This window comes from Liolophura sinensis, chromosome 1, assembly GCF_032854445.1.
Source record: "Liolophura sinensis isolate JHLJ2023 chromosome 1, CUHK_Ljap_v2, whole genome shotgun sequence".
Taxonomy (NCBI): Eukaryota; Metazoa; Mollusca; class Polyplacophora; order Chitonida; family Chitonidae; genus Liolophura; species Liolophura sinensis.
This window is the reverse complement of record NC_088295.1, coordinates 62,710,643-62,729,930: the sequence shown is the minus strand read 5'-3', so window position 1 is coordinate 62,729,930 and position 19,288 is coordinate 62,710,643. Positions and strand designations below refer to the sequence as shown.

The 19,288-nt window shown below is 40.9% G+C and overlaps 1 protein-coding gene across 1 annotated transcript; it reads right to left on the bottom strand.

Annotated features, from left to right (window-relative positions):
• Positions 1 to 5,855: 5,855 nt before the first annotated feature.
• Positions 5,856 to 18,837, bottom strand: LOC135467108 (3-oxoacyl-[acyl-carrier-protein] reductase FabG-like). The gene is made up of 9 exons (XM_064744872.1): positions 18,720 to 18,837; positions 17,412 to 17,542; positions 16,169 to 16,261; positions 12,063 to 12,148; positions 10,902 to 10,995; positions 9,423 to 9,492; positions 8,485 to 8,521; positions 7,161 to 7,224; positions 5,856 to 6,179 (listed from the first exon to the last, which is right to left on the bottom strand). Exons 1-9 carry the CDS (start codon positions 18,784 to 18,786, stop codon positions 6,021 to 6,023), a joined length of 801 nt encoding a protein of 266 aa, XP_064600942.1. The 5' UTR covers positions 18,787 to 18,837; the 3' UTR covers positions 5,856 to 6,020.
• Between the last annotated feature and the right edge of the window lie 451 nt (positions 18,838 to 19,288).

The window sequence follows — 19,288 nt, the reverse complement described above, 5'->3', positions numbered from 1 at the left end:
GGTTGTTGACGGACCTTTCCAGACTTTATGGCCGAAGAGGAAGCCGGCATGGTCTGGACTTGCATAGAATTTGTGCATATAGTGCTTACATATAAAAGTTCATGAGGGGGCCCCAGTGGTCGCGTGGTTGATGTCCCCGCAGCATCCCACTGATGCGGTCGCTATGAGTTCAGTCCAACTCATGCTGGCTTCGTACGTGGGATGGTCTGGCGACAACCTATGGAAAACCCCTGGGAGATATATCTGAGTACAGCAATGAGATGAATAAAATGTGAGTTCATAACAGATTGGCAATTGTTTAGGAATACACTTTTAGGGGTTGAAGCCATTCAGGCTATTGGTTTCGTAAGGATTATTATTATTATTCTCCACAAATTAGCCCAGCCTTTTAGAAAAATAAGGCAAGTCGCACAGTTATGAAATTTCAGTATGTTTTAGTTACAGACATAAAGTTTTGCACCTAACCTTTTGGAAACTTTTTACACGTGACTTGGCGGCCATCTGGATTTTAATGAAAATCTTAAAACATCTCCTTTTCCAGAACGGCTGATGCGATTGAGTTGAAATTCCAATTGCAGTTCCACGGGGCCTTGGTACATTCAGGGTGATAATGGAAACTTTCTGTGCTGAAAATTATACAAGATCGCTACTGGGTGGAATTGTCATGCTACGAAAATACTGTGTTTTTCTTTTCAAAATATTTTCTAAACTGTAAGAATTTTGCAGTCGAAAATCGTTATATCTGATGCAGTTTTAGGCGCTGATTCAGAAGATGCAATTTTTGCAAATCCGGATGTGACGTCATCAACACCGGAAGTGGGTATGTCTTCTTAACCAAACAAGGTAGAGATGCAATCTTAAGGCCTAACATTATCCCAAGGCAAGCAGACAACTTTTACAGAGCCGGAAGCGTAACATCTGCAAAACGGAAGAACTACATGCCAAAAACAATCGCCATTTTTGCATTTTTCAAAATTGAAAAACTTCTACAGCTAAAATGTCTCAACAGAAACGAGTGAAACTTAGGAACGAGATAGATCCGGAGATGTGCTCTTATGAGCAAAAAGTTGGGTGGCCTGAGAGTCACGTGATCTGCGGCCATTTTGGGTTGAAGTGAAAACATTTGACAGTCATTTTTGACAAGACGCAATGTCCGATGGACTAAAAATTTAGCTCACATAACAAACGTTCCACGGAGACTATTTGGACCGAAAAGGGGTGTAATATGTATGCTAATTAGGTTTGACTGATACATATGATCTGACGTCATGAAAACGTTGTTATGGACATCATTAACGTAACCGAAAGTGACACAGCATAGGCCAGCAATACCGGCTTGAACCCCAGCATCGCTGCTTTAGCAGCTATATTTAAAATCTGAAATTTGTTTGGTTCAACGTGGGGGAGGGAGCACAGAATACGTCATATCCTGCCTGACTACGACCGTCTTTTTATAGCGTCTATGCGTTTATTCGTAGTTTTATTGCGATCTACGAATGTAGATCCATCTAATTTCCTCTTCTGGCTCTTGCCTTTCCCTGTTCAAGTATAACCCGAGGCCTACACACGTTTCACAGCTGCTCTGCGATTTACACACTTGTTCCAATCGTCCAGTTTTATAACAGCTCCATAACATCCTTTGACACCAATCTACAAGGGTTTAGCCTTCGAGCAGATCCCATGCCCGTTCATTTCCGGTAGCACACATCGCGCCAGCCAAGAGCGCAAATATTTACAGGAAGCGTACCAAAAGACAATAATAGGATTTTAACGTTCATCCCGTTTTCACGGCTTCAAATGTTTTCCTTTGAGAAGAGATCTTAAATCCCTATCTAGACGAAATGTTACGCTTTGTCATCAGTTTTCTCCTCCGCAAAGTTCTAGATTCTAGTTTCTTATTCCAGAGCTGTTAATGGTTATAGGAAACGCCTCCGGATTTATCCTTTCATGTCGGTGATCCCAGGGTCTTTTTGATTAAGGGCACGGGTAATGTTGATCTCACATACCAGTATAGTGTATCAAACAGTAGCAGTACACATGTACAGGCGAACTGCTCCACATACGTGTACATGTACCGAAGAAAGAGACATGCTGCCTTTACAAAACATGTTTACTACAAAATATGCAATGGAGATGGATTCCCCAGATATTACTGCAATCGACAATCTTAATACTACAAACCACCTCACAACCATTAAATCGTTGATCCAGCAATCAATGTTTTTGTTAGAGTTTCCTTGTACATTGTGCTAGTATGTACATTTTAGAACCATCAATAAACTTGAGACCTATGCAAACGCATTATGCTATATACATCCCTACGCTTAATAAAATTACCCAGCGCATGTGCGCAAGATCGTTAATACATGTACACACAGCCTACAGAAGATGAATTCCCTCTCGGCTTTACGGCTCTCTGACTGTTACACTCAGTCTTATTCCAGTCTTATTCTACAAGATTTATTTATTTATTTGATTGGTGTTTCACGCCGTACTCAAGAATATTTCACTTATACGACGGCGGCCAGCATTATGTTTGGTGGAAACCGGGCAGAGCCCGGGGGAAACCCACGACCATCCGCAGGTTGCTGAAAGACCTTCCCACTTACGGCCGGAGAGGAAGCCAACATGAGCTGGACTTGAACTCACAGCGACCGTATTTGTGGAGACTGGGTAATTACGCTGTGCTAGCGCGCTAATCAACTATTCTACAAGAAGCCCTGTATGCAGTCAAGTAACCCACAGTATGCATTTCCCAACTCTCGTTTTAGGATATTCAGGTTATGAGATTCATACACAGAATAATAAGAAACAGACTCTTTTAGTTAAAAGAAGAGATCCCTATGTCACTGTTCACTGTCTGTACACTACCGAAATGGTTAGCTACTTCCTTTATGCAGTGTTACAAAGTATGATTTTATTTATTAGTTTATGTATTTATATGCGTGCTACGTTGCACTCAATCTGTTCACTTAACTAGGAGGGCGTTCAGGTTAACGAATACAGGAAACTGATCCCAAAGTAAATCTATGCGTCGATAGACATTCGTATACTAAACGTCAACAAACACGGACGTTCCAAGTCAATAGTCGCAAGGTCACTTCCCAAAACGACGTATAACACAAGCCTTCACATGAAATCTTGCTTGAGGTTGCTGTTTTTCTGCCCTTCCCAATGTTCCTTTGTCAGTTACCCCTTTGATTAAGAGTCTCGGTCGGTTGAGGCGAGATTAACCCTTTAGTTGACTGAGCCAGCAACGGCCCTAAAAGCCATTACTCCACAGTTTAAGCCTCAGTTCGTCACACAGACATTAACTGGGTTCCAGCATAATGTCTTTCTCAAACTTTTGGGACTGGTGGGTACCTTCACACGAAACCTTGCTTGACTTGCTGTTTTCCTGCCCCTCCCCATGTCTCTTTGTCAGTTTGTTCGTCCGCCATGTGGTTTCCGCATGCTGTCTTGGGGTACAATGACATGAAACCTTTGGATTGTTTTTTTTTCCTGCCTCCCCCAATGTTCCTTAGTGAGTGTGTCCGTCCGCCATGTTGTCTCCGCATGCTGCCTTGGGGTACATTGGCGCGAATCTATGCGTCGAAACGGACATTCGTATACCAGCCGTCAACCAGTAAGGACGTTCCAGTTCAATAATCGCTAGGCCAGTTCTCCAAAACGACGTTTAACACAAACCACCAAAGAACTAAGAAAGTATATAAAGTACGAAAATTGGACGGAATCATGCAAAGAAAAACATTCAACAGTTTCCAATGATATTGGAAAGACGCAAGGTATGTTCTAGGCGTCTGTGTGAAATCAGTTACAAACCCTGATTGGGATTGTTGTTTTCCTGCCTCCTCCAGTAGTCCTTTGCCAGTTTATTCGTCCATAATGTACTTTCCTCATGCTGTCTGGGGCTACACTCACGAGAAACCCTGCTTGAGATGTCGTCGTGTCCACCATGTGGTTTCGGCATGATACCTTGGCAGAATTAGCCTAGAATTTGGCTGGTAGGCACATTGCTATTCTCTAACTGTTTCAGTTCATATGTCCAGTACTTAGTTTCGGCTTCCATGTGGTACAGATATACACGCGTTAGTGCCCGGACGGTATGATAACAAGACCTTTATCTATTATCCAGTAAAAGCTTCATATAAAGAATAGTAAATTAAATGGTACAAAATGACTTCCAACAACGTATGGGTTGCAAACTTTCCATGGGGTATTCATATAACATATTCATACCAAATATTTATGGAAAATCATTTCGCATGACGGCTTTACTTAATTTGACATTAATTACAAATAATTAACCCACTCCTCATTTTAAAGGAGTATTTACGTGTTACTGATGATATATCCGCATACGAGAGAAATGACATCTCTGCATGACACGTCATTCATTTTTCAAGGACACATCAAAGTTACTCTAAACGGAAGTCAATGGTTTTAAGAAATATGAAGAAAACTATTCGTTTTCGACGCATATTTTATATATCTTAATACGTTTACACAAAGATCTAAAAGTTCGCATGACAATTTCTCGCAAAAAACATGATCACCTTAACAAATAAAGATATTAATAATACGCATTATGATAATATTAATAAAATAGTTATGTTCCCACGTACCACATAAACATCCATTATCGAGTTGACTGCGATAAGATGTGGCATATATGCATCTGTGGGTGCTGGAGTGTGTGTGGGTGCTGAAGGGTGTGTGGGTGCTGATGGGGTGTTGGTGACGACGGGGTGTTGGTGCTGAAGGGTGTGTGGGTGTTGGAGGGTGTGTGTGTGTGTTGAAGAGAGTGTGGGTGCTGACGGGTGTGTGGGTTCTGATGGGTGTGTGGGCAGTGAAGGGTGTTTGGGTGCTGGAGGGTGTGTGGGTGTTGAACGGTGTGTGGGTGCTGAAGGATGTGTGAGTGCTGACGGGTGTGTGGGTGTTGGGAGGATGTGTGGGTGCTGGAGGATGTGTGGGTGCTGGAGGATGGGTGGGTGTTGAAGAATGTGTGGGTGCTGGAGGGTGTGTGGGTGCTGGAGGGTGTGTGGGTGCTGAAGGGGGCGTGGGTGCTGAAGGGGCGTGGGTGCTGACGGGTGTGTGGGTGCTGGAGGGTGTGTGGGTGATGGAGGGTGTGTGGGTGTTGGAGGGTGTGTGGGTGCTGACGGGTGTGTGGGTGCTGAAGGGTGTGTGGGTGTTGAAGGGTGTGTGGATGTTGAAGGGTGTGTGGGTGCTGCAGGGTGTGTGGGTGTTGGGTGTGTGGGTGTTGGAGGGTATGTGGATCTTGAAGGGTGTGTGGGTGTTGAAGGGTGTGTGTGGGTGTTGACGGGTGTGTGGGTGCTGACGGGTGTGTGGGTGCTGACGGGTGTGTGGGTGCTGAAGGGTGTGTGACCGAGTAACAATCACACGCCATTCCTCACATTTTAAGTGAAATCACTTAATCTAGGGCACTATAAACATGTTCACAATTTTTGAATTCCCTTCACTGGCACTTCATGTAAGACAATGCAGAAATGTGTTCATTTTCTTTTAAAGAAAGAGATTCCTTGGATAAGTACAACCTCATGTAACTCGATTCGAACAAACAACATGAAAAAACCCTCAGGTTATCTCAAAAGATGGTTTTGTTTGGTTGATCGAAACAGGTGTAACCTTTTTATTGGGTGCCATGTCACTGGCTCTCGGGCGTACAGTTTGAAAATACAGGCGTTAATGACACTTTAAAGAGATTATTTTCCTTAAACAACAGCGTACATCGATACACCAAAATATATATATATATATATATATATATATATATAGAATGAAAAGTTTGACGAAAACTCACTTGACGGAGTTTAATAATAATAATAATAAAAAAAAACATGACAAGCATAAAATAGTCAAATCTCCCACCTTTCAAATTACACAACTGCCTCAAATTTTGGTTCGATTGACAAGTTAACCTTTACAGTCCTTCATAAAAATCCGCAAAAATAAATGTTCATTGCAGTGCCATTTGGGCACCCTGTGAGCTATTGTTGTGTTCATCGTGGACACATAGCATGTCTGCCTCCATCCACTGGTAAACATGCCCCGGTGATGAAGGAAGCATCGTCTGAGGCCAGGAAGGCAATAGTACGGGCTACCTCACCAGGCTGCCCGGGTCGACCCAAGGCATGTGTCTCTTTGGAATGCTCCAGAAACTGCCAACATGGAAGACGAGATATACATGTTCATTTATTTATATGATTGTTGCTTAACCCAATGTTCAAGAAGTTTTCAATTATACGACGGCGATCATTTTTATGGGCTGCGGAAACCGGAATGTGCCGAGGAAACTGGAAAGACAAGCGCTTTTCAACGTATATTAGACTTCAAAACCGGTCACATGAGCGCCGTTGACTGCTCATTTTTACCAATGCACAATCAGCAGAGAGGGAGGGCGGAAGTCCAAGGTCGTCTTTGAACTCGGGTTATATTAATTATATATTTATTTCCACAACCGTCATGACGACCGTCAGATTTCTTCTATCTCACTGCTGCTGAATGCCATACTCAAGGATTAATAACTTTTACGATGTCTGTAAGCCTGTCGAAGACCCGCACCTCGACAAGTGCCTTAACCATCTGGGACCGACCCCCAAACCCCCACACTCCACCCCACTCTCAATCAACTACACCCCCTTCCCCCCAACACCACCACTTATCCCTCTTCCGTTAGGTTGTAGAAATTGGGATCAACCCGGTATGGAAACCACTGAACTATTCTGGTTTTTGTTTATTTCATTTGGATTAACCGCCGACTCGTCTAGATTTCTTCACCTATACATTGGCGCAGTCAGTCTCATGACTGGAAGAAACCTTCGACTTGTGGCAAGCAATTAACAGCAAACTTTGCAACGGGTGACGCACGGGTTTTCAAGCCCAGATGTTCGGCCTCTGACAGTGAGACAAAGTCGTATTTCTTTTGTCATATGGAAGGCTATCGGTCTTGCGTGACCTTGACCTGTAGGAAACGCAGGCGTAAATGCAGTATGAGAAATCCCCTGATATGAGGGTAACCTTAATTACATCTGGCTAATTTATCATTTTCTCCTGGAATCTGAACATAAGATGAAGAATGCACAGTGCGTTTTCACTTTCTGATTCCTTATTCTTGTGATATTAGTTTTTTTTTTTTTTACCTTGGCATATGCCTCATCACTTAACCCTCCCCTCTTATGTATCTCTGTGATCACGACTCCAGGACTGAAAAACAACAACAACAGTTATCACAGACTGGCTACATGTGAATGTTAATCAAAGATCATAGTTGGAAGCTGTGTATTAGATACTGGTACTGAAATACTACATCTTTTTTTTTTTTTAAAGACGACACCTGAAATGTTTGGGAAAAAACTGGTCCGAGATCCCAGGAAATCAACGATTGTGGTAATTATGTTCCTTACAGAATTTTCCACAAAAAATCTTCACAGCTGATAATCACGATCAAAAAGCAAAACTTATGAATTCAGTCCGGATGATGACAAGTTCTGTTTCTTTTTTCTATGCGACTAAACAACAAAACAAAACAGCTGCTGTACATAAAAGGGAATCAGTCACAGTTTCTTTCCTGATGCTGGGGCAGATCTTCTCAACATGATGGGCATAAAAAATATATTCATTAAATTTAGAATTTGTTTATCTAAAGACAGGATCAGAAAACTGCTTCAAACATCGTATGCTTTGTATTATACGTGTGTATTAAACACAAATGACGGCTCCTCGTTAGCCTATTTCCTCAAAAAACTGATCGCAAAATTCTACATGTATAGATTTAATAGCTGACATATAAAATACATTTCGTTTTGGGATGCAGTATAAGACATTCAGGGAATACCGGTAGCTCGCTTGATTGAGCAGCTGGTAAATAATGCATAATGTTCAAGTTATGTGATACATTCAAATACTGACCTCTAAACCTCCAAAAAAGTAGAACGATTGATACTGTCATACACATATTATCCTCTAATTATATGGCGCTAAGATCTTGCCATTAAATCAACAAGAAAAACCAGAATTATTATACTGTCACAACTATGACTGTTTATGGTATGTGTAAGGGTTGCAGAGCACTGACTTCATATGCTATGGAGTTGTAAATCATTGTGGTGGTAAAAGGCAGAGTGGGGGGTTAGTGCACAACTTTACCACAGAGGTCTTTAACACGCAAATTCGGAATTGCATTTGGCTATCCATGTACTATGGGAGGCAATTACAACCCTATGAATAGCTGAGCAAAATACTGAGGTAAAAGACTTCCTTAGTCTTTGGTACGCAAATAGCTACCGACGATTGGCTATCTGTGTACTATGGCTGGCCACTGCAACCCCATGATTGACCCAAAACTTTAACCAAACTGTACACCTACACCGACACCGACAGCATCTGATCCCCCTCTCACAACACCTTCCTTTCTTTGTAAGACGAGCTAAAAATGAGTATGTACAAGACGAAATTAATACTCACTTCACACTATTTACTCGTACTTGTTTTGAGGCCAGTTCTGAAACGAAATGTACAATTATCAGTGTTTGAAACTCCATAAACAATACAAAGGTTAAAAGTACACGAGTATTCTCTCTGGTTGTACGTTGAAAGGTCTGCCAGCAACCTGTGGATGGTCATGGGTTTCCCCCGGGCTCTGCCCAGTTTCCTCCCACCATAATTCTGGCTGCTGTCGTATCAGTGAAATCAGGTTTAACTGCAACATTCTACAGTATGGCATAAAACACCAATCAAATCAAATAAATAAATACACGACAGCGAACTTAACTATACACATATAATCATTATACGGATATATCTTTGTATTTCATGATCTCTTTACGTTTTTCAAAACACGTAAATGAATACTGATCCCACACATAGAGATCTAAAGATCAACATATACAAAGGTGGCACAAATCTGCTATCTAGCACCCCCAAGTAATCGACAAATTGAAGTGTACTGACTGAATTTCTCTTTTTCAAAACAGAGTAAGCCATGGACAAGTCTACTTTCTTCAATCATCGATATCGTTTTCTGTTACATATGAATTATCATACATTTATTTTATTTATTTATTTGATCTGTGTTTCACACCATACTCATGAATATTTCACTTATAGGACGCCGACCAGCATTATGGTGGGAGGAAACCGGGCAGAACCCGTGGAAACCCATGATCATCTGCAGACTGCTGCCAGACCATCTGTAGGTTGCTGACAGACCTTCCCACATACAGCTGGAGAAGAAGCCAGCATGAGCTGGACTTGAACTCACAACGACCTCATTGGTGAGAGGCTCCTGGGTCATTGGGCCACAACGCTGCACTAACCACCCTGGGCACAGACGACCCTCCAACATTTATGTTTGAAAATTTAGAATAATGGACTAATTTGGAATTAAATACATCAAGACTTACCTAGAGCTGTGCAGCGAGTGAACTGGTCCACAGCACTCTTGGACATACAGTATGACAATACTCCAGGAAACTGTTGACAGAGATGAATAATTAATGAATGAATGTATGATTATGTTAAATGGCACACTGGCATTACTCCAAGCCATATTATTGGGAGTGGAGAGAAAAATGCCACACAAAAGCTCTCTGCAAAGCTAAATGTACATGTATCAGAGCAAAAAGTATCTGTAACAGATACGTACATGTATCACACTGTAAATTTACTGGCTACATGTTCGTGTAGGTTTGGGGAGAGTGATGTTGGAGAAATACACCATACTTCATGATATGTTCAGAGATGCAATGAAAAGATGTTGTCAACCTCTCATTGCGATCAGAACCTTGACATGACACCCTGGCTCTCCTCGACACCATGGCTCTTTGAATTTATGACCCATTACATCCTAGCTCTTTCTGATATAATCAAACATGACACCCTGGCTCTCTTCGAAAGAGTTAACCACAACAAACTACCTCACTTTGAAATGATGAGCCATGACATATATCCTTCCTCACTTTGAAATGATGAACCATGGCACGCTGCCTCACTTTAAAATGATGATCCTTGACACCCTGGATCACTTTGAAATGATGAACCTTGACACCTTCCTCACTTTGAAATGATGAATCATGGCACCCTTCATCTCTTTGAAATTATGAACCACTCCATCCTGCATCACTTAGAAATAATGAACCATGACACCCTTCCTCTCTTTAAAATTATGAACCATGGCACCCTGCTTCATTCTGAAATGATGAGTCATGACACCCTTTCTCTCTTTGAAATTACGAACAACAGCACTCTGCCTTACTTTGAAATAATGAACCATGACACCCTTCCTCTCTTTAAAATTACGAACTATGGCACCCTGCTTCACACTGAAATGACGCCCTTCCTCTCTGTGAAATTATCAACCTGGATGTCCTTCCTCTCTGTGAAATTATCAAACCATAAAACCATGCCTCACCCTGACACTGTGCCTCTTTTTGATCTTTCAAATTCGACTTGTAATATGAAGATAGGATAGTGCTATTTCATGCGATTGTACTGTTCAATAAAACGCACTGTTCATGGTTCATTTGGAATGCTGTGTCTTTCTCAGACTTTCATGTGAAACAGTTAACTTTCACCTTCCTCCTTAAAAGGGACCTTCAAACTTTGCTCTTTTTGTACACGTTCACGCTCAGATCTTTTATTGAGAAAAACTTCAATATGTAGCAATGAGATTCCCCTTAGCAATGCTGTTTTTAGAATAAATGTTGCAAGTTCATACCTCGTTACACTTATGGTTCAGTTAAGTAGACTTTATGTCAAATGGCATATTTATCTGACAAGTACACAGTGGGTACACAGCACTTACAGATCTCAACTCAATTACACTAGAAACATTAACAACAATGCCTTTAGCAAACAAGGGAGAAAACTCTGTTAATACTCACAGATCTAAGTCCAGTTACGCTGGAGACGTTAACAATGCTGCCTTTAGTCTCTATCAAATAGGGTACTGCTAACATTGTCAAATGATACACTGCTCTAAAATGAGACAATAATAACACTGTATTTTAGCTAATTTTCACACTGGGTATCCATGGGTTTCATTTTCATTTACTTCTTTATTTGATTCGTGTTTTACGCTGTACTCAAGAATATTTCACGTATACGACGGCGGCCAGCATTATGGTGGAAGGAAACCGGGCAGAGCCAGAGGAAGACCCACGACCATCCACAGGTTGCTGGCAGACCTTCATGGTTTTTAAACACTTATTACAATTTAAAGATTGTAAACAAAGCCCTGTGCTTCAATAATAAACTATGTAAATTATGTGCTATATTCTTTAACAATCAAGGGAGGAAAAGATAATACATGGCAACAATAACTCTTGGCAACAGGTACTCAGAGTGAGAGTTTTGTAAATATCACAGGGATATCTCGTGACATTGTTTTCCTCGACACTGTAAGAGTAGGACAATGTTATCAACATAACATACATAACAGTAGACATATACAAATATATACATACACATATAAGTCAACATTGAGCCAACTTGACTTGAGCATTATGCATCTAAAAGCTATCGGCATACAGCTGACAACAAATCTGTATATAAATAGTAACTGTAACTGACCTAAACAAAGATCACATTTAACTTACATGTACATATAGGTACTTATTTTACTTGACTTTCAGGGGGCCTCCGTGGCTCAGTCGGTTAGCGCGCTAGCGCAGCGTAATGACCCAGGAGCCTCTCACCAATGCGGTCGCTGTGAGTTCAAGTCCAGCTCATGCTGGCTTCCTCTCCGGCCGTAAGTGGCAGCAACCTGCGGATGGTCGTGGGTTTCCCCCAGGCTGTGCCCGGTTTCCACCCACCCACCATATGAAATATTCTTGAGTACGGCGTAAAACACCAATCAAATAAATAAATACATGACTTTCACAGTTCTAATGGTCTTCGGTATGTGTTTCTTGGTTACCGGTAGTTTGGAAAGTAGATTGATATCCAATATAAAAAAAAAAATTCATACTTTATGATTTGAATTTGTCTGTGCAAGTGCATTGTGGGGAGCATGAAGTTTTAGTGCAAATACACGATGTACTGACCTGACATTGATGTTAAACATGTGATCAAACTGCTCCAGGGAGGTGTTCTCTATTGTGCCCAGTTCGACAATCCCAGCGCAGTTCACCTGCGTTTAAACAAAGCCACACAAATCTTTATAGTACATATTCAGGCTCGTCAAAACTAGGTCTGCTACATTAGCAGCTGTTTTTTTTCATTCATTTTCTTTTGCATGTGCCCTAAATCCTACTTTTGTGGTGGTGCTTACAAGGCATTGCGCAAATTACAAAAAGCAAGAGAAACTTCAATATATCGTGGACTCTCAGTTTATAATGTCAGGGGCAGATTTTTGTGGGTAGAATTGAGTGATTGACTATTTGATATCACTATAGTTCAGAATGTCAGTATTAGTTTGGTTATGTTTCTCCACCTTATGTGAACTGGGGAGTAGTGCTGGGCAACATGCATTATTCATGCGTATTAACATATGCGATTTCGTGGAGAATTCGGATGTAAAGCGTAACATGAGTGAGTGAGTGCTTGGGGTTTAACGTCGTACTCAACAATTTTTCAGTCATATGACGACGAAGCGTAACATGATATTTTGTGTTGACATCTGATGGTAATGATATTTTATTCCCTTGCCTCAGACAGACAAGGCATGCAATCGTATTCATTTCTGAGAACTACATTGTCAGGCGGATGGATAACCGAGTGTGGGCTCCTTGTGGTACAAGAGATAAGGAAGGTAGCTTGGGGCATTGCATCCAGGTCACTGCTGCACATGCGTGTTGGAATGTTGGACATGGTTGGGGGTGATGTAAGACACAATTGGACCACTCCATAGTGGGTGAGCACAGTTGTTCTTTCTTTTTTTATGTTTTTCTGTATGGTTCTTTAGTATATTTTGTTATTTGGTTGTAATAAATATTTTGCATTAAGTGTTTTGTATTACTGTTGTGTTGACGAGATACAGTGTACATGCTACTGTTGCTCTAATATTTTCCAACCTGAAACAAGATGGCAGCATCCCACGTGTATGGTTGTCTGGAGTAACTGTTGTGAATAGTCACTTGTTTTCTCTCTCTTTTTTATGAGCTTGTCAGTGAATAGTCATTGTAATTTGTGTCAGTGCGAGATTGGTTTTGTAGTGCGCTATATTGCATTTTTGTTTTGTTTACTACTGCGTGTCAGGATAGGCCATGTGCAGTTAGGCAGATTCTTTGAGAATCTGAAAGGTTGTAATCCATGGATTCACAGGTATTTGCTTTTATTAGCAGATATAGGGATATTGTTTATCTGTTATGGCTAATGTGTTTCTACTGTAATAAGGGACAACTTAATAGGACGATTTGAAATTCATGTGTGTTCAGTATGTTGTGGTAACAGTGACACGCAGAACGCAGCATTATGCATATTTTATACTGTCACATGACAGTCTAAGTAATTTATGTACTATCTTTAGTTGTGTTTGTTCTGTAATATTGCCTTATGGTCTTTCAAATTGGCTAATGGAGCATTTTTGTATGTTCGCAGGGGTTGTACTTGTTATACCGTTTACCTTTTAGTATTAAGAACCATCATTACGCAAAATCCCGAGTTGTTGGAGTTTACCCTAGACCAGCAGTCTCCAGCAATAAGATAAAAAAACCCATTTAAAAGAGTGGTTGGATTTTTTATGAAGCAAAGAAAATTTAGCAGTCCACATTTTCTCTCTATTTCATGTGCACTATTAGCTGAATATTCAGTTGACCTGTACATTTACATGTAAGATTTGCAAGGTTTTCACTTGGGTTGATAACAGTTTATGAACAGTTTATATACCCAGCTGTGTGGTTCTTTTATTTACACCCATTATTACAGTGAGTTAAGACAGATTGGCTCAGGTATGTAAACATTCATGTCATTTCCTTATCTGTGATGTACAAGTCTGAAAATTACACTCTCAGAGCAAACCTTTGATCTGATATTTTTGACTTTCCATCAAGAACACGGGTAACTGAAAGTTTCGCTAAACACTAAGATTAAAAACTAAATCATTCTGTAACACTCTTTGTAAAATGTAAATATGTCTACTTTGCAGTTTAAGCCAAATAAGAAAAACCACAACAGTGAAGTGTATGTCCGACAATATGCATTTTAAAAATTTTTACAGCCTAGTAAATTGCCTTCAAAACACTGAGTGCTCGTGTGGCCTTTTTTGACCACACTGTGAACAGCGACGTCACATAGGGTTTTTGCCACTTCCATAAATGCAGATTCCTAACCTACTACATTAAAATGCACAGACATATTTGAAGAGAGCCATAAATGCATTAAGTGAAATAGACCCTAAAGCAAATTATTTCTTAATGGATGTATCATTCGTTGATGAAGACACTACTATAAAAACGGAGCAGTCAGGCATCATTCATTGCTTTATTAATTACTCTGAATCCTTGACATGGTGAGATGATTAGGTTCCTGGATCATTCTACGAGTTAGATGTTGAACATGAACAAATTTTTAAAAAGATAACATGACTGCTAGTTTAGTAGCATCCTCACCACGGCAAAGACTATCCAAAGACAATAGTGATTAACCTGTAACTATCACTTGTAGAAAATTTGTTTCAGAGTGAGTTGGATGAATCAGTTTACTTTGCTTTTCGAATGAGAAGTGAACTCTTCTCCTCTATCCAGACAACTTGGCCTTAAATCAAACCAATGACTGCCAACATCCAAGGATCCGAAAATAAAACCTTAATGCAATTAAGACATCAAATTAAGGAGCAAGTGTGCCATTTGGAATTTACCATTTGGATATTTTGACATGAAGTCAACAGTTAATTGTTCACACAACGATAGAATGCCCTAAAATATTACAAAACAAACTGTCTTTTGTCGTTTTCTGGCTGCACAGAAAATTGCTAATGCAGTCCTTCTTGCCCAGTAGCTTAACACTCTCCCAGAGAGGGCTGAAATGTCATATTCATCAACAAATCTGCCATTATCTTTGAGAAGAATAGCTTGAATACGTTAAAGAAATATTCGTAAAGGTAAACACTCTGTTCCTGAGTTGATAGGGGTCAAAATAATGCTGTTATTGTATGACTGACGGCAATATATGGATTAACACATTGAACAAAAGGTACGTTCATTAAAGGGAGAATATCTCGTACAAAACTACTCATCTACGAGGGCTATCATATCAAAACATGAACTAAAGACATGTACAAACTTAAAAACAGCCAGGAGATTTGGCCACACTGGGTGTTTCCAATATATGAAATGTTGGATTACACCAGACTGAACTATAACTGGTGCAGGTCTTTACTTTAGAAATTATCAGATAACAAACACAAAACAGAACGCGTGATTAAGTCGGACAAAAGTTGAAGTTGACAACTTTTATGTAGCCTGCGGGGATTTTTAAGTAGATTTCCATAATCATCTGTACGCCCGCTGGCAGGCTTTCTTATGTTTCTGAATGAAGAATTACCTGTAGTGAAATAAAGAAATATGCGCATTTTGTTTCACCAAGACTCTGTGTGAGTAGATGTTGACATCTGGTTATAAATAACAAGATTTTTAATCGACGAGAAGCCGGGCCTCATCAGGAGGAATCCTCAGGACCTGAATGGTCGTCCCAGCATTCCACATCGGCTGGTACAAAACCTGCAGGACCTGGTGTCACTCGGCACACGTGTTCTTCGGTGTAGCCTTGGTCTGTATGAGTTTCTGGCATACTTGTCCAGAAATGTCGTGAAAGTATGTAAATGGGAAACTTGAGCTTTGTTTTGGAAAGGTTTCATGAGTGGAACCAATGATGCTTCTTTGTATTTTAAAGTAGACTCGGGCTGAAAGCCTCTTTACCCATTGCCGGTTTAAACAACGATGTTTAAACGTATCACTACGCAGTGACCGACCGACCGCCCCGTGGATTCGTGTGATCCCCTTAAATCGTTTTAACCGAATGGGCAAACCAAGCGTGTAGATCGAGCTCGGTTTTTCGGAGGAAAAAAAACTAATGCAAATGAGTTATGGGTTGGTCTCTAAGCAGTATATAATTTCCAGATACATTAGAGTGAAAGGATGTCTATTGTGTCAGACCAACCATGGCAACCAGAATTAGAGGTAGAGTTTACTTAAATAATAATTCAACTCACCAGAATATTTAGTTTCCCGAATTGTTTGATTGTCTGTTCCATAAGTGCCTTGGTGTCCTCTTCTTTGACCAAATCACCAACAAACAAAAATGGCTACAAAAAAAGAATAAAATTCTAAAAAAAAACAGTGATTTAAAAATTGAATGAACTGAGGTTTAACGTCGTACTCAACAATTTTTCTGTCATATAGGAGCGATTTGGTGTGTGTACATATACTGTCTTCTTGTGGCTGGGCGAGTCCATGCCATTAGTGCTGACGCTACTGAATTATCACTCCAAAGACACCAGACATGACATCCCACTTGGTCACATTATATTGTCCTTTTACCTTACTCTAACCTCTCAGTGGTGAGTGCCAAGCGAAGCAGCAACAAGTACCATCAGAGTGAGTGAGTGTTTGGAGTTCAATGTTGTACATAATTTTTTTTCAGCCATGGGAATGAAGTACCATTTGAGTAAAAGTCTTTGGTATGATCCTGGGGGTCCCGTTTTGGAGGCGGGCGCTCTGACCATTAGACCACCGAAGTGGTCATCTATAAGGATTGGTTTATTTATTGATTTATCAGTGTTTTACGCCGTGCTCAGGAATATTTCCCTTAAACGACAGGGGCCAGCATTATGGTGGGTGGAAACCGGGCACAGCCAGAGGGAAACCCACGACCGTTATAAGGATTGATAAATCTTGATAAAATATACATGCACTTAAATCAACCGCATGGAAATTCCATAAAAGTAAACAACACTCGGTACTGATATCAATAAAATAACTAAAAAACCAAAATTTCTATACTTTCATCAATGCAGCCAGATTTTTAGGTCACCCAGCTGGGGTTTGAATCATTGATACTTGGGACCACAGCCTTCACTTAAACCCCTGAAGGGAATATCCCATTGGGAAGATTGCCAGAACCTTCTATCCAGTTATATCTAGTAACTGGTTAGTTAATAATGCAAATGATCCATCAGTGAAATCAAGAAGTACATATACATGAACCATTTCAATACCATTAGATGGATTTATTTATCTATTTCATTGGCGTTTTATGCTGTGTTAAAGAATATTTCACTTATACGACTGCGACCAGAGTTATGGTGGCCGTGGGAGAAAACCGGGATCGGGGAAATTCATGACCATCTGCAGATTCCTGGCAGACCTTCCCATGCACCACCGTACAAGTAGAGCCCTCAGGATAAGTTTGTAGAAATCCAGCACGCCTAACTAGCTCACTCTACCTATATGTACCTTAGAACCTCTTTGTTCACATTCTGAAGCCACCTTCTTCAGGTTGTCTTCGTTACGCCCCGTGAGAGCCAGTTGTGCCCCAAGACGTGAGAACAATACAGCTGTGGCTGCTCCTATCCCGGAGCTAGCCCCTGTCAGACAGAAGTGATGTTAACAAGCCTGCCTGCCAAAGTGTATTGGTTTACCAGGACATCAACAAATAAGCAACTGACAGTGGAAAGACAAAAAAAAAATACAATAAAAAAAAAAATAAATAAATAACAGATGACGAACACTTTTTCATTCATTTACTCATTTGCCTGATTAAAGTCCAGTCAAATGCTTACATTCTGTGTTACTACGTAAGCTCTAATTTAACAAGAGTTAGTTTTGACCACCTGACTTCAAGTGGGAATCATGCGGTCGCTGTGAGTTCAAGACCAGCTCATGCTGGCTTTCTCTCCGGCCGTACGTGGGAAGGTCTGCCAGCAACCTGCGGATGGTCGTGGCTTTTCCCTGGGCTGTGCTTGGTTTCCACCCACCATAACGCTGGCCGCCGTCGTATAAGTGAAATATTCTTGAGTACGGCGTAAAACACCAATCAAAAAAAAAAAAAAAAAAAATCAAGTGGGAATCTAGTGTTCTGTAGTGCAGAGCATCTTGGATGACCGGTCAGTGACTGAGCCAGTGTTTCACTGATTTGTCGGACAATGCCCAGATTTTAGGTCACGTGATTTCCTTAGATTCGATTTAAGCCAATCATGCCAAGTTCGGGCCTGCAGTATATGTATGTGCTTGGGGTTTTACGTCATGTAACTTAACAACTTTTCATACGGCGAGGAGGCACTAGGTGTGTGTACAATATAGGCCAACTACATCCTGTGGCTGGGCAAATCCATGTCGCAATAGTGCAGCATATCTGAAGTATGATGCCGAAGACACCAGAAATACATGTATGACACCACACCCAATCACATCATACTGACACCGTGCCAACCACTTGTGTTTCCTTGCTTTCACCTCTCAGTGCTGAGAGAAATACTATGAAAACACACGCAACCTATATAATAAGAAGTGTAAATTACTCTGCAAGATTGTAGATACAGATCTTGTTTAACAAAACAGGTCATGCACAGTCACTTGTAGACCAAGATAGCTCTCACGTTAGGTTTAGTAAGTCGGCCATAAGGCATAATGAAGCTTATACAAGATCAGGGCACGAAAATTGGGCACTGGATAACAACAAAAGTAGTTTAAATGTCTTGTTTTCATCTGAGTTTGCAACCTGCTGCAAAGCTAAATATCGCTACTGCTAGAACCTGTCTTAACCTGTGATCAGAGCCACCTTCCCCGACAAATTCCCCAGGCTTTCCGTAGAGGCATTATCGTGTGCCATTATGAGGTTACGCAAGGAGGCAAATGTTGCGTGATCAGCGCAGCGAGCCGGCCAGACCTGCCCGCTGGGCCTCATACTCCCCACAGCGCGTGCGTCACTCCCTACGTTCGCTTTACATCACTGACACCACTGAGCTGGTTTGACCGCTGGAGTCTGAGCTACACACCTGGGCTTGTTCAAACTTAGTCTCACATCTGGTATCCTCGCGCCCATGATTTTGTTTATAATGTTATTTGCTTTTAAACGTGATAATCCCAAGAAAATTGCCAATTTCTTCTGCTGCAATAGGTAAATCTTAATGGTCTGACTGACTGACACCAATTCTGTTACCGTCTATATTATTCGCCGCCTGAAAAGGGGCCCTCTGTTGTGAGCAAGCAACATACTACTGCGTCCTGAGTGCCTTTCACCCCAGGTGTCAAAAGGTGTTATACTCTCCAGAGCGCCAAACTCACAACCGTGAGTTTCTTTCCACCGCATTCAGATGTGTATATATGTGAGA